This window comes from Oncorhynchus masou, chromosome 33 (genome assembly GCF_036934945.1).
Source record: "Oncorhynchus masou masou isolate Uvic2021 chromosome 33, UVic_Omas_1.1, whole genome shotgun sequence".
NCBI classification, from domain to species: Eukaryota; Metazoa; Chordata; class Actinopteri; order Salmoniformes; family Salmonidae; genus Oncorhynchus; species Oncorhynchus masou.
The window spans coordinates 6,664,641-6,681,025 of record NC_088244.1 but is presented as its reverse complement, the minus strand read 5'-3'; the positions used below and the strand labels follow the sequence as shown (position 1 = coordinate 6,681,025).

General features: G+C 43.2%; 2 protein-coding genes across 2 annotated transcripts in view; both read right to left on the bottom strand.

Annotated features, from left to right (window-relative positions):
• The window catches only part of LOC135527742 (monocarboxylate transporter 5-like), a 60,255-nt gene extending 54,828 nt beyond the window's left edge, over window positions 1-5,427 (bottom strand). Inside the window, exon 1 of the mRNA XM_064956273.1 lies at window positions 5,134-5,427. The gene's annotated coding sequence lies outside the window, so the exon portion shown is untranslated. The remainder of the gene's footprint in view (window positions 1-5,133) is intronic.
• A 1,683-nt stretch (window positions 5,428-7,110) lies between these two features.
• Window positions 7,111-16,136, bottom strand: LOC135527740 (ragulator complex protein LAMTOR5-like). The gene is made up of 4 exons (XM_064956272.1): window positions 15,779-16,136; window positions 15,637-15,698; window positions 14,730-14,847; window positions 7,111-7,532 (listed from the first exon to the last, which is right to left on the bottom strand). The coding sequence occupies exons 1-4, from the start codon at window positions 15,850-15,852 to the stop codon at window positions 7,472-7,474; spliced, it is 315 nt and encodes a 104-aa protein (XP_064812344.1). The 5' UTR covers window positions 15,853-16,136; the 3' UTR covers window positions 7,111-7,471.
• Between the last annotated feature and the right edge of the window lie 249 nt (window positions 16,137-16,385).

The window sequence follows — 16,385 nt, the reverse complement described above, 5'->3', positions numbered from 1 at the left end:
CAGTGCTAAGGGCCCTGATGTGGAGACTGCTAGTATCTCTGTCTCTGAGCAGTGCTAAGGGCCCTGAGTTTGAGACTGCTAGTATCTCTGTCTCTGAGCAGTGCTAAGGGCCCTGATGTGGAGACTGCTAGTATCTCTGTCTCTGAGCAGTGCTAAGGGCCCTGATGTGGAGACTGCTAGTATCTCTGGCCCTGAGCAGTGCTAAGGGCCCTGATGTGGAGGCTGCTAGTATCTCTGTCTCTGAGCAGTGCTAAGGGCCCTGATGTGGAGACTGCTAGTATCTCTGTCTCTGAGCAGTGCTAAGGGCCCTGATGTGGAGACTGCTAGTATATCTGGCCCTGAGCAGTGCTAAGGGCCCTGATGTGGAGACTGCTAGTATCTCTGTCTCTGAGCAGTACTAAGGGCCCTGATGTGGAGACTGCTAGTATCTCTGTCTCTGAGCAGTGCTAAGGGCCCTGATGTGGAGACTGCTAGTATCTCTGTCTCTGAGCAGTGCTAAGGGCCCTGATGTGGAGACTGCTAGTATCTCTGGCCCTGAGCAGTGCTAAGGGCCCCTGGGGTGGAGGCGTGCTAGTATATCTGGCCCTGAGCAGTGCTAAGGGCCCTGATGTGGAGGCTGCTAGTATCTCTGTCTCTGAGCAGTGCTAAGGGCCCTGATGTGGAGACTGCTAGTATCTCTGGCCCTGAGCAGTGCTAAGGGCCCTGATGTGGAGACTGCTAGTATCTCTGTCTCTGAGCAGTGCTAAGGGCCCTGAGTTTGAGACTGCTAGTATCTCTGTCTCTGAGCAGTGCTAAGGGCCCTGATGTGGAGACTGCTAGTATCTCTGTCTCTGAGCAGTGCTAAGGGCCCTGATGTGGAGACTGCTAGTATCTCTGGCCCTGAGCAGTGCTAAGGGCCCTGATGTGGAGGCTGCTAGTATCTCTGTCTCTGAGCAGTGCTAAGGGCTCTGATGTGGAGACTGCTAGTATCTCTGTCTCTGAGCAGTGCTAAGGGCCCTGATGTGGAGACTGCTAGTATATCTGGCCCTGAGCAGTGCTAAGGGCCCTGATGTGGAGACTGCTAGTATCTCTGTCTCTGAGCAGTACTAAGGGCCCTGATGTGGAGACTGCTAGTATCTCTGTCTCTGAGCAGTGCTAAGGGCCCTGATGTGGAGACTGCTAGTATCTCTGTCTCTGAGCAGTGCTAAGGGCCCTGATGTGGAGGCTGCTAGTATCTCTGTCTCTGAGCAGTGCTAAGGGCCCTGATGTGGAGACTGCTAGTATCTCTGGCCCTGAGCAGTGCTAAGGGCCCTGATGTGGAGACTGCTAGTATCTCTGTCTCTGAGCAGTGCTAAGGGCCCTGATGTGGAGACTGCTAGTATCTCTGGCCCTGAGCAGTGCTAAGGGCCCTGATGTGGAGACTGCTAGTATCTCTGTCTCTGAGCAGTGCTAAGGGCCCTGATGTGGAGACTGCTAGTATCTCTGGCCCTGAGCAGTGCTAAGGGCCCTGATGTGGAGACTGCTAGTATCTCTGGCCCTGAGCAGTGCTAAGGGCCCTGATGTGGAGACTGCTAGTATCTCTGTCTCTGAGCAGTGCTAAGGGCCCTGATGTGGAGACTGCTAGTATCTCTGGCCCTGAGCAGTGCTAAGGGCCCTGATGTGGAGACTGCTAGTATCTCTGTCTCTGAGCAGTACTAAGGGACCTGATGTGGAGACTGCTAGTATCTCTGTCTCTGAGCAGTGCTAAGGGCCCTGATGTGGAGACTGCTAGTATCTCTGGCCCTGAGCAGTGCTAAGGGCCCTGATGTGGAGACTGCTAGTATCTCTGTCTCTGAGCAGTGCTAAGGGCCCTGAGTTTGAGACTGCTAGTATCTCTGTCTCTGAGCAGTGCTAAGGGCCCTGATGTGGAGACTGCTAGTATCTCTGTCTCTGAGCAGTGCTAAGGGCCCTGATGTGGAGACTGCTAGTATCTCTGGCCCTGAGCAGTGCTAAGGGCCCTGATGTGGAGGCTGCTAGTATCTCTGTCTCTGAGCAGTGCTAAGGGCCCTGATGTGGAGACTGCTAGTATCTCTGTCTCTGAGCAGTGCTAAGGGCCCTGATGTGGAGACTGCTAGTATATCTGGCCCTGAGCAGTGCTAAGGGCCCTGATGTGGAGACTGCTAGTATCTCTGTCTCTGAGCAGTACTAAGGGCCCTGATGTGGAGACTGCTAGTATCTCTGTCTCTGAGCAGTGCTAAGGGCCCTGATGTGGAGACTGCTAGTATCTCTGTCTCTGAGCAGTGCTAAGGGCCCTGATGTGGAGGCTGCTAGTATCTCTGTCTCTGAGCAGTGCTAAGGGCCCTGATGTGGAGACTGCTAGTATCTCTGGCCCTGAGCAGTGCTAAGGGCCCTGATGTGGAGACTGCTAGTATCTCTGGCCCTGAGCAGTGCTAAGGGCCCTGATGTGGAGACTGCTAGTATCTCTGTCTCTGAGCAGTGCTAAGGGCCCTGATGTGGAGACTGCTAGTATCTCTGGCCCTGAGCAGTGCTAAGGGCCCTGATGTGGAGACTGCTAGTATCTCTGGCCCTGAGCAGTGCTAAGGGCCCTGATGTGGAGACTGCTAGTATCTCTGTCTCTGAGCAGTGCTAAGGGCCCTGATGTGGAGACTGCTAGTATCTCTGGCCCTGAGCAGTGCTAAGGGCCCTGATGTGGAGACTGCTAGTATCTCTGGCCCTGAGCAGTGCTAAGGGCCCTGATGTGGAGACTGTTAGTATCTCTGTCTCTGAGCAGTGCTAAGGGCCCTGATGTGGAGACTGCTAGTATCTCTGGCCCTGAGCAGTGCTAAGGGCCCTGATGTGGAGACTGCTAGTATATCTGGCCCTGAGCAGTGCTAAGGGCCCTGATGTGGAGACTGCTAGTATCTCTGTCTCTGAGCAGTGCTAAGGGCCCCTGGGGTGGAGGCGTGCTAGTTATTGACACATACTATAGTATGTCACATTATACGCCACATAGCTAGCTGTGTGCTATGTCTGGACAGCTACCATATCCATCTTCTGTGTGAAGAGCTAGCATGTCTGGATAGCTAAGTTAGCATATTAATTTCCTATATTAAGACCAAGGGGCTCTGGTCTCATCTGTCTATCTATATGAGAACCCTATGATGGAAACCTTCAGGTCAGCCAAAATGTTAGTTAGAAGCTTTCTCGCTGGGCAGAAACTGGATGAATCGCTGTTGTTTCCACGTTGTTGTTTCAACTAAAATTCTGTTTTTTTCCTGAAAAATAAATTGGATATACCAAAAAGCCTTCAAAGTAAACTCATTTCAAGAATTGTTTAAAAAATAAAATAAAAATCACCCAACTTTTAACCGAAGTCCAATGATATGATTGACATTTTTATTGCCTTCACTTTGTAATCACATAGACGTCGAATTGACATTGGCTATGCCCAGTGGGTTCAGTTACAGCATCCAACTCCCTTTGGAGTGTTGCGTCAACAATGGCTTAATAACAGGTAATTCATTACAATAAACTAGGCATGTTGATTGCTTTGTCCTGGAGTAGATCAGGTTGAAACAAGATATTGGTTAGGCGACCATAAAAGTTCAATTAAAAGAACAAAACCTGTTGAACTCATTGTTTCGTTGGAAAATGAAAGACTCTCTCATTTCAGAGTAATTGTTCTCATCTCAAGGTTTTTCCAATGTTTGATCATTGTATGTTTTGAATACAATAGCTTGAGATAATGTATCAGTTTCATTTTTAAGGATTTACTGTACGGAACAAGCTCTGTGACCACAGATCTGTAGCCACAACTACTGTAGCTTTACCTCCCCATATGACTCCATATTATAGTAATACAACACAATACTAATAGCAAACGCTCACATTCTTGAATCCGCATTAGTCATGAGGAATGGTGAGATTAAGTTGCTAAGAAGCTGCATTGTGATTAGGTGAAAAAGATTTTGGCTTAGTTTATTATCCCTGAAAAGGAGAATGGAACGACCACACACCACAGTATTGTGAACTCATACGCCAAAGTATTCAAGTACTATTTGAAATCTTTAAAATACGTTGTGTTTGCATGTCCTCACCGGGAGTGTCAGGTGGTCAGGGTTTTAAATTGGTTACACTTTTGGCGGCAGGTAGCCTAGTGGTTCGAGCGTTGGACGAGCAAGATCAAATCCCCGAGCGAACAAGGTTAAAAAAAACTGTCCTTCTGCCCCTGAACAAGGCAGTTAGTATTTTTTTTAAAGGCTGTCATTGAAAATAAGAATTTGTTCCAAACTGACTTGCCCGGTAAAATAATTAAATAAACTTGAACTGGGAGAGTTTCAAAAAAAATGTTAAAATACTATTTGAACCGAGGTCTGGACCATACACCACCGCAGTATTGTAAATATAAACTCATAGAGAGGTCTCTTACCATATACAAATCTGCTGGACCAGTTGCTCTCTTTTAGATCAGAGTTTTATTGTTGCATTGGAGCCCCTCACTCACCCTACCTACAGTCACAACTCTGTTTTGGGAAAAACAATTGATAAATCACTACCCACTAGCTGATTGAATTCAGTTCGAGAAACACACAGGTCATAAACGTATGTTTGAATTCAGTTACAGTAACCTTATAACAAACAGGTGACCAGGTCAAGAACACAGAAATTAACTGAACATTAAATGGGCAATCTGGGATTGGCACATCACTTTTGGGACTTTTTAAATGAATGACATTTAGCCAGATCCCAGATTTCTTCATTAAGTTACTATGTAAGACCATATGAACATATATTTTCCCCCCAAAGTATTTCACACAAGATGGATAATCACGACTAATTGTCACCGCTAATGAATTTAATAAAGGACTTATGGGTTAATAGATTCGATCAAACAACATCGGTGCAGCGCCCGTCTCCAAATCGCACAAGATTGAAATTACAACAAATAAAACGTAGTGTGTAGCAGCAATCATTAATAGTAGGCGACAGCCAACAAGAAAAAAATAGGCTAATATAAATGATTATGTATTTGTGACTTTTTTTTAAACAATAAAACCATATCCCCAAAGCCTTATAAAAATAAATACAGAAATGCAAAAACACTTCAGTATAGAACACTTAGCTATTGATTCATGAAAACTGAAATTACAGTATTCAACATACTTATATACATACCTTAATCTTCCATCAGATTTTGAAGTATTTTCCTCTTGATCTCAAATAGTAAGTAATATCGATGGTGTTTTGCGCTCGAAGAGCTAGATGGGAGATTCCTACATTTTAGGTGCACACTGTCCTTTTGATAGTGCACTTAATAGGCTGCTTCTACTTCAAGTTTCCTTGACATATACATCGACATAGCAGGACCCGTTCCTTTGAGGATGAATGAGCCATAACTTTATTTAACTGTGTGTTCCCCCCTCAGAGTTCAACAGAACATTTGCGATTTATTGAGAAGGGTCGCGTGAACCACAGTCGCTCTCACAGGGGCTGACACGTGACTGGCACGTAACGATCGCTCTGAAAACCTCCCAAAAGGATATAAAAACGTCTCACTGCTCTGTCAAAACAGCATGTTAATAAAGGCTAAAAATTGAGAATGAGCACGAACAATGTTAAGAGTTAGAGATTATAGAGATGATCGGAGATAGAGGGTCTTTCTACAGGTTGACGTCCAGCCTAGGCGTTATCGCTGACTGCAGTGTTCTCGCCGCATGTAACGGGACATCCCACCCACTGCAGAGGAACTTTAGCGCAAGGTCTGTATGACCTGAACGCCAATTGTGTAATAATGAGATTATTCAAATGGTATAAAACCATATAACGACTAGGTTTTGAGAGTAATACGTTCCATCCACACTTAGGCCTATTATTTGCACAGAATTACCTCCGCAGGATGCCAAGAGAAATGCTGAACCATCTAAAGGAGAAAATAATGGACCCATGACACGAAGGTCAGAAGATTAAACTGACCGGATCCCAGTTAAAGTTTATCGACCTGAGATGCCCTAGAAATGCATTGAACTGGAAATGCGTTCACTGAAAGCATGTGCACTTGCTGGGACAGTGAAGAGATACACAGTTCACATGTCTGCTCACTGTAGTAAAACATAGATCGAATTAAAACGAGATAAAAAGAGCTAATGCGAGAGTTAAATGATAAAGCAGACCCATCTATAAACATCTCACACACCAAGAGGCATCATGCAACTCATATGAAGGGAGCACTTGTGACTAAATTCCATCTGTTAATTAACTTGGGGTAAATATTTTTATTTTTCCAGTATATGAATATATAAAACTACAGGGAATGTGATGCATCACACACACCTAAGTTAATTCAGTGAGCAGTGTGCTTGTCAAGAACACGTTGTGTTCCAAATAGCGCCCCAGTCACTATATAGTCAACAACTTTTGACCAGGGCCCATTATATAAGGAATAGAGTGCTATTTGGTACAGAGACAATGAGTCACTGACAATGACCTCTGACATTAGCTGCATTAAAAAGGTCAGTGTGTTCCGAGTCTAGGGTGGCCTTTAGATTGGTGGGATGTGAGGGTGGTGTAAGTCTTCTGGCTGTAATGGGGACTGTGAGGCTTGGCCCGGAATCAATGTTAAACTCCTGTAGGTTTGTAGGTTATATTTACTTACTGGAATTCTTTGCATTTTGGTAGATCACCTGCCAAATGGGCCAATCACAGAGCAGGTTCAACTTGTATGACCACTCAGCTCAGGCAATAGGTGCAACCCTTAATGTCAGTCCTTTAGTGGGGGAAATGGAAAACTGACTAGACCAGCATCTAGGGGGGGGGGGGGGGGGGAACTTATCCCTACAGTTAAAAATCCTAGAAGACTCAGTGCAGACATATCGTACGACACGAGTCCCCCATTTGACACACATTTAAAAACCAGATACTGCAGTACAATATAGAAGTACAGAGTACCAACTACCATTTACATTTAAGTCATTTAGCAGACGCTCTTATCCAGAGCAACTACCACATTCAGCTCCTCTAGGCCAATCCCACGAGTGACATTTTTTCACTATACTTGAACAGACCACACTAAAGAGTGTAAGTCCAGACACGCACAGTACAAACACAACCAAGTCCCCCTGACTTCGCAGAAATCATAGACACCATTACAAACTGTGACAAATTGTTACATTGCTTTTAATATGAACATATACAATATTTCAACATGGATTTGAAAAATCAGACCTGATTTCAGATGAATGTCCAAAAGAAAGTATTAGCCAGTAATTGAATGAGAAATAAGTCACCCCAAAAGCAGATCAGACCCTATTAAAACATATACAAAACAACTCAAATAGTATGTATGTATGTACTTGACTTTTAAATATGACTCTTGGCCAAACAGTGGGGAAAAAAATAAATATTCTGCAGCTTCAATGTGACTTCCCAGATCCAGACTTTTTATTGGGTATAATTATTTAACATTAGTGAACAAACAGATTTACAAAACAGCCTCGTCTATCTTCATTAGGTGACCTCATGACGCCATCTTGTGAACAGCTACAGTGATGGATCCATGTGTTCTCACTAGAATATTCCTGTGTGTGGGTGGGGGAGAGATAAACAATCAATGAAAATGTTTACCATAGTAAAAAGCCTGTGGCCAATCAATTGCATTTCAAATCAAGACATGACTAAATAAAATAATGCAATATTCAAAATCACTAACCAACAACAAAAATACTCAACAGTATGCAAATAAACATCACTATTAAAAACAGTATAGTATTACTGTTAGCATTGTTTTAGTTGCCACAGCAACACCTTGTCATGTCTTTCAATACCATAGGCAGGTCACCAGGGCCCATATTAATGAAGAGTCTTAAAGTAGGATAGCAGCTCCCACCTGTCCATTAGTGTTGCACGGTATACCGAAACGTAGGTACTTTAAAAAAAACTTTTAAAAAAATGGAATTTGTGTTACGTTCGGTATTGCTGTCAAATGTCTCTCCCGTGTTTGAGAGGTTAGTCTGTCAGCACAGCCTCTTTATAGCGTGAAGAGCCAAGTGCCTGCTCCAAGTACTCATTTATTGCTAGAGTTACCGGCGCTGCATTAGCTCTCCAGTCCACGCCTGCTGCACAGCATCTAACACTCGAATAAAGCAACATGAAATGTTGAAACTGTTCGCAAAAACAAGAAGTCCATACATTTATATAAGTGTCCTAGCCTGTAAGACAATACCGTTAGCTAAGCATCCAGCTTTAAAATTGTAGGCTAACTTTCCTTGCTAGCTTACAGTTGAATTCACTACCTAGTAATAGTTTGTGATAATATGCAAACCATAGCGCATATAATACGCTGATGTCAAACCTGACTGTCACCAAAAACTGCTTCACTTGGTTTTCCTTTGCCTCGCGTCAGGTTTCCACTAGATTCCTTTATTTTTAGCTCTTTTTTTTTAATTGCAGAAAACAAAGTATACAAACGCTAGGGGGAGGGTACAAATGACTGATTATAACAAAGACCTTAAAAACAATCCGTGTGTGCATCTTTTAACAGCTTTCTTATTAGAATAATGTAGAACAGTCAAGAATATTAGCAATGATAAAACTATGAATATATTTCCATAAATTCTTTACATGTTGAGCAGGTATTCCCAAACTGGGGGTACGTGCAATGCCGTATTTTCTTTCAACACATTTTCAAACAGTACATTTATATTTTCCAATGGGGGTATACATTTGGACGAGGTCCCCCCCGACAAGGCAGTTAACCCACTTTTCCTAAGCCGCCATTGTAAATAATAAATTTGTTCTTAACTGACTTGCCTAGTTAAATAAATATGAAGCGGTGCACATACTTATGATATCCACAAGGTGAAAGCACAGTCAATGAACTGGACAAATCTAGCATGTGACAAATAAAATGTAGATTTGTCCAGTTCATTGACTGTGCTGCCACCTTGTGGATATCATAAGTATGTGCACCGCTTCATATTTATTTAACTAGGCAAGTCAGTTAAGAACAAATTCTTAATTACATTGACAGCCTACCGGGGAACAGAGGGTTAACTGCCTGGTTCAGGGGCAGAACGACATTTTTACCTTGTCAGCTCAGAGATTCGATCTTGCAACCTTTCGGTTGCTGGCTCAACGCTCTAACAACTAGGCAACCTGCCACCCCTTAATATTCATTTTGACAAAGAGACGGACTCCCAAGGACATTGAGTTTATGAATATTTTCAGCTCTATAGATTTAGCCAACATGTTACTGGGCCCATCCTACCAAGGGGCTTTCTATTGACATAGCTTCTATTGTTGATGTTGCTTTATCTGATCACCACTGTGTATTTTTCTTACTACCTTGTTGCCAATAGCACAAGGTAATACTGAACACGTTAAGAAATGCCAGCTTACCTTTGGAAGTTGCTACAGACTGAGTATGAACAATACTCCACCTATTCTACCTTCCTCTTGTGATGATTTGGTTGATAACTTTAATAGCAAATGAAAGGCATAGCTCCAGTAAGGTTGAACAAGTCCACATCCAAACAGAGAGGCCCTTGGATGAGTGAGGAAACAAATAAATTGAGAGGGGAAGTGGAGAAGGGCAGAGGGGAAGTGGAGAAGGGCAGAGGGGAAGTGGAGAAGGGCAGAGGGGAAGTGGAGAAGGGCAGAGGGGAAGTGGAGAAGGGCAGAGGGGAAGTGGAGAAGGGCAGAGGGGAAGTGGAGAAGGGCAGAGGGGAAGTGGAGAAGGGCAGAGGGGAAGTGGAGAAGGGCAGAGGGGAAGTGGAGAAGGGCAGAGGGGAAGTGGAGAAGGGCAGAGGGGAAGTGGAGAAGGGCAGAGGGGAAGTGGAGAAGGGCAGAGGGGAAGTGGAGAAGGGCAGAGGGGAAGTGGAGAAGGGCAGAGGGGAAGTGGAGAAGGGCAGAGGGGAAGTGGAGAAGGTCACAGGTCCATTATGATATTCAATTAGAAAGATTAGCCTGTCTGGCATATCGAACTTGATCACTAATAATCACAATAATTTGAGTGTGCTTCTCGACCACGGATAGCCAGATAAAATCCTACCACCGCAAACCTATAAGACAACAAACATTAGGCTGGATATCAGTCAAACAAGACCTGATGAGAAGTTTAATGATGTGTCCTAGCCTACCACGCAAAGGCACTACGGATCCCCCCCCCCCCCAACCTTCCCCTTGTTGACACAGACATGCTCAGGAAAGTTATATCACAACTTAAGCCTTCAACTGCCTTCTCTATCCGATCCCCACCACCATATTCAAAACGGTTTTTATTTGCATATCAGAAGAAGCGCAAGCTATTGTTCTTCAGCTCTTAGCCGGATTGGTCGGCCAATCTCCAACCTCCCACTAATTAGCAAAAATTCTGGAGAAATTGTTTGAACCAGTCTGTTCCTCGTAACCACCACAGCAAAAATAAAATGATTTTATAAAAAAAATATTAAAAAAAAAATAGTCTGAGCCAAAGCACAGAGAATCTGGCCGTACATTCACGGGCAATAAAGATAAAACACCAGCTAAAAAAAACCTAGGTGTCATTTTATATTCTGAACTCAAATTTCAAACACCACATTGGGAATGTGACCAAAATAGCTTTTTACTCCCTGAGGAACATTGGCAAGGTGCAGCATTAAACTATGTAAGGCTCTACTGTCTGGTCTACCAAAGCAAGCCATTGGTCAACTGCAAAACACAGAATGCTGCAGCACGGGTACTGACAAAGACCGGACGGAGCGCACACATTACACCGGTTTTAAGGTCTCTGGACTGGCTGCCTGTTTGAAGAATCTTAAATTCAAAAACTATTGGTTTTTAAATCAATCCCAGATTGCGCATCCCGATACATGTCAAGACATTCTTTTAAGTTTTGTACCCAGTAAGTCCCTCAGGTCCTCTGGCACGGGCCTTTTAAGTATCCCAAAGCCCATGCCCAAGAGGTATGGAAAGGCAGCCTTTAATTATTACACCCCCAGCCTCTTGAATGGCCTGCTAGAGAACATGGTCCGAAACTGTGGACATCTTTAAAGATGCATTTTAAAACACCTTTTTAGCTTTGCTTTTTAGCCATTGTTTGTATTGTTATTATTTTGTTTTTAAATCCTCATGTTTGTTGTGTATTTTGTTTCTTTCGGTGAAGCACATTGCATTCCATGTCTGAAATGTGCTGTATAAAAACTCAATTTGATGCATTTACCCCTCCCCCCCAAAAAAAAGGAAATGCTAAATTAGCTGCTAATGTGGCTGTCATCCTGAACTACAAATCCCATGATCTGGATGAGATGAAATCTGAAAATCGAGGCAAAGTTAAGAATCTCTGGATTAACTGACTCAGTTTAGTAATGAATAAATTGACAACATTACCTTAAATTGACAATGCTGTGAACAGTCTTGGGGAAGTTTAAAATTGGCACAATACCTGTTAGCTAAAGATGGGCTTGCAGCGTTGCATGATGTCTACTTTGACGCTAATTAGCATTTTCTAATCGAAATGTAAATAGAGCTGAATATATTGATGAAGGTCATCTTGTCCGAGATTGGTTATCAAAACATCACGCCAGGGTAAGTCTACACAAAACACAGCCCTTATTTTAAGTGTTTTTAAAATCCTCCATGGGAAAAATGAATGTGGCAAAACGATTGGAAACATTTCCCTGTTTGACCGCTAGGTTTTATGGGTACTATGATACAACCACTGTGGGGCTCAGTACATATTATCAAGATGCTTAGGTGCCATTATGATATTGTATTGTCAGGTCCCTGGCAATTCCCAGCCCTACTTGAAAACATGTACCGTACCAGTCAAAAGGTTTGGACACGCCTACTCATTCAAGGGTTCTTCTTTATGTTTGACTATTTTCTACATTGTAGAATAGTGAAAACATCAAAACTATGAAATCATATAACCAAAAAAAAAAAAAGTGTTAAAATCAACACATCTTATATTTGAGATTCTTCAAAGTAGCCACCCTTTGCCTTTGACATCTTTGCACACGCTAGGCATTCTCTCATCCAGCTTCATGAGGTAGTCACCTGGAGCGCATTTCAATTAACAGGTGTGCCTTGTTAAAAGTTCATTTGTGGAATTTATTTCCTTAATGCGTTTGAGCCAATCCGTTGTGACAAGGTAGGGTTGGTATACAGAATATAGGGCTATTTGGTAAAAGATCAAGTCCATATCAGGGCATGAACAGCTCAAATAAGCAGAGAAACGACAGTCCATCATTACTTTAAGACATGGTCAGTCAATGCGGAAAACGTCAAGAACTTTGAAAGTTTCTTCAAGTGCAGTCGCAAAACCATCAAGCGCTATGAAACTGGCTCTCATGAGGACCGCCACAGAAAAGGAAGACTCACAGTTACCTCTGCTGCAGAGGATAAGTTCTTTAGAGTTAATAGCACCTCAAGTAACAGACAAATCAATTGTTCAGAGGAGACCGTGTGAATCAGGCCTTCATGTTCATATTGCTGCAAAGACACCACTACTAGAGGACACCAAGAAGAGACTGGCTTGTGCCAAGAAACGAGCATTGGACATTAGATCAGTGGAAATATGTCTTTCAAATTTGTGGTTCCATCCGCCGTGTCTTTGTCAGATGCAGAGTAGGTGAACGGATGATTTCTGCATGTGTGGTTCCCACCGTGAAGCATGGAGGTGGTGGTTCTGGTGACACTGTCAGTGATTTATTTATAATTCAAAGCACACTTAACCAGCATGGCTACCAAAGCATTCTGCAGAGATACACCATCCCATCTGGTTTGCGCTTAGTGGAACTATCATTTATCTTTTAACAATACAATGACCCAACACCTCCAGGCTGTGTAAGGGCTATTTGACCAAGGAGGAGAGTGATTGAGTGCTGCATCAGATGACCTGGCCTCCAGTCACCCGACCTCAACCCTATTGAGATGGTTTGGGATGAGTTGGGCCACAGATTGAAGGAAAAGCAGCCAACAAGTGTTGAGCATATTTGGGAACTCATTCAAGACAGTTGGAAAATCATTCCAGGTGAAGCTGGTTGAGAGAATGCCAAGTGTGCAAAGCTGTCAAGGCAAAGGGTGGCTACTTTGAAGAATAAAAAAAAATATATATAAATATATTTAACACTTTTGGTTACTACATGTGTTATTTCATAGTGTTGATGTCTTCACTATTATTCTACAATGTAGAAAGTGGTAAAAAAGAAAAGAAAAACCCTTGAATGAGTAGGTGTGTCCAAACTTTTGACTGGTACTGTAGGTATTATAGACAAGGTCAGGGAGAGGTTGATCAGCGCATGCTTTAAGTACGCGTCTTGTTTAAAGAGCTTCTCACATTGGCTACGGAGCGCGTGATCAGTTGTCCGGAACAGCTGGTGCTTTCATGCATGGTTCAGTGTTGCAAGCCTCAAAGCGAGTATAGAAGCGATTTAACTCCTCTGGTAGGCTTGCGTCACTGGGCAGATGGCAGGCTGGGTTTCCGTTTGTAATCCGTGACAGTTTGCAAGCCCCACCACATCCGATAAGCATCAGAGCCGGAATAGTAGGATTCGATCTTAGTCCTGTATTGACGCTGGTGGTTCGTCGGATGTCGTAGCAGGATTTCTTAGACCGTTTGGTGCTTTAGCAACAAAAACGACAACCATGACGCAAAACATAGGTTGGCTTAGATTGTTGGCAACATGTAAGCTATATTTTATCTCCAAGGTTTATTGAAAACATGCATTTACACCTTGCGTCTCAAATACATTGTTACAGTTGTTGGTTAGCTAGCGAATTTTAGCCATATTAGCATTAACATGAAATCAATCAAAACAAGACATGGTATCAACAAGATGATATTAACTGAAATGAGCCACTTACGATTCCCCACATGGCAGTTTCAGGTCATTATTGCTAGCAATATGGTCATCCAGAATCACAACAGGCTAACTTCTGCCCCATTGCAGCACGCACATTGTTTTCTTATAGATAAGCATCTGGATTAGTGTCCCGCTCTTTGAAAGCTGCAGCGCTAACCTTTAGCTCAGTGCAGATGTTGCCTGTAATCCATGACTTCTGGTTGGGATATGTACGTACGTTCACTGTGGGGACGACGTCGTCAATGCACTTATTAATGAAGCCGGTGATTGATGTGGTAAACTCTTCAATGTTATCGGATGAATCCCAGAACATATTCTAGTCTGTGCTAGCATCCGCTTCATCGGACCACTTCCATATTGAGAGAGTCACTGGTACTTCCTGTTTTTGCTTGTAAGCAGGAGGATAGATTTGCCAAAGGCAGGGCAAAGAAAGCTTTGTATGCATTACTGTGTGTGGAGTAAAGGTGATGAAGAGTTGTCACCTCTAGTTGCACGGGTGAGATGCTGGTAAACATTAGTTAAAACGGATTTCAGTTTCACAAGACATGCACTTTGCAGATAAGCTCCCAGTCGACTCCCAAATCCACCCCTAGATCCTGCCTATGCCTGTCATGTAGATGTGAAAAACTTGCAAAGGTATTAGCAACATTATAATAGCTTGGCATTGCCCTCTGACAAGCTGGGAAGACTGCACTATTATCTATTCAATGCTTTCAGATCCTCTGCCAAAGAAACCTTGGGCTACAAACCTTATTTGTAAATAGTAACTGGTCATATAACTATCCGAAGGAGAGTTTGTTTTGCAATGCCGGGTGTCCTGGGTTTGCACATTTTAAACCCTTTCATTGTTCCTAAAGTGAAATCCCACCCACCCGGGGCACCAAGCGATGCAAAACAAACTCGCCCTAATATTAACTGGATGTGATTCCTCACCCTGAATCTGACTCCAGGCACACTGTGGGACAGTCTGTAGGGTCTCTGGTGAGAGAGGCTGCCTGTCTGGCCAGTACAGATACCACTCCCCCATGCTCATCAGACAGAGAGCCACGACCTGAAATAAACACAAGGAGACAAAGTAGACTCCGATTCAGTCATATGGAATGTCAAAAATGTAGGCTGATCTTGTGATAAGTTACCTAGTATCAAAAGTGGACCTGACACAATTGCTAGGCATCACCAGAGATAACAGGATTTAGCTCTAGCTAGGCTACTATTATGTGACGTATTGCATCGTCTAATATTTGTTAGTGGCCATTTCAAGGATATATTTTCATAGTTTTCAAACATTCAGTTAGTCTTTTGTTGAAGTGTTAAATGTTAGAGGCAGTTACCAAACATAGGCTGCAAAACAGTTTAGCTAGCTAGCAGCATTTCCCCCAATGACGAATGATTGACTACTAGCTATGGAACCCTGACCTGTTCACCGGATGTGCTACTTAGTACCTTGTCCTGGAAGCCGACTGACAGTTACTCCTGAGGTGCTGATGTGTTGCACCCTCTATAACCACTGATTATTATTTGATCCTGCTGGTCACCTATGAACGATCTGGCCTTAATGGCCATATACTCTATCGCCGTAGCCTGAAAACGATTGGCCACTCCTCGGGGCCTGGTTCCTCTAGGTTGCTTCCTAGGTTCCTGCCTTAATAGAGAGTTTGTCCATAGTCGCTATGGTTCTCTGGGTATCTCTGTATAAGCACAGTGACTGCTGATAGAGGGCATTGTGAAATAAATGTTATTGATTTGACGACGACTGCGTGCGGTCGTCAGTTAAACATTTTGTCTGCTGAATAATCAGATACATATAAAGACAGCAACAAGAAATGAGGACTTTACTTACAGCCTAGAATATGTCCTTGTTGGTCCGTGCAGAGAACTCCGACAATGGCTGGATTCTTCATGCTATCATATCAAAACAACATGAGGAATATTTTAACATGATTTGGTACAATCAAATAAGTTTCGATCAAATAATCACTTACGTATCATCCAGATGTTGCTCGAGAGTCGACTCCATGGTTATGATAGCGTTAGCTGCAATTAATAACTGGGACATTTGCCGATAATTTGTTTGTGATTGTCTGCTTTCTGACTTTTCTCGAGTCAGTCAGCTGATGCGCATTCCTACGGAAACCATCGAAGGCTAAATTACACCAAACGCGATTCCTTTAGATTTCTCTCTGAAATGGAAAGGAGGGTGGAGAAAGAACACAACTTTACAAAATAAGAACACTTGCTTCTCTCCCAAAAGCAATAGACATACAACAATATACTCGTTGGTAAGCTACCCCCACTTTACATTAGTGGTTCTCAAACCTCTCCCCAGGACCCTTCTTCTGTAGGTTTTATGGCAGACGACAACGCAAAAAGGTGCGTTACCGCCACCAACTGGACAGGGTTGAGAAAACCAAGGCAAAAAATAAAACCCATTCGTGATAGGGAAAACTTAACCCACCCAAAATAAAATAACACATTAACAAAACCAAAACCCCCACTTATTCCTTAAAATCTCCATATCTCCCTTTTCAGGCTCTATGACCTGACAGGTACAGCCTGTGACAATACTCCATGCAACTCCTTCACTGAGAA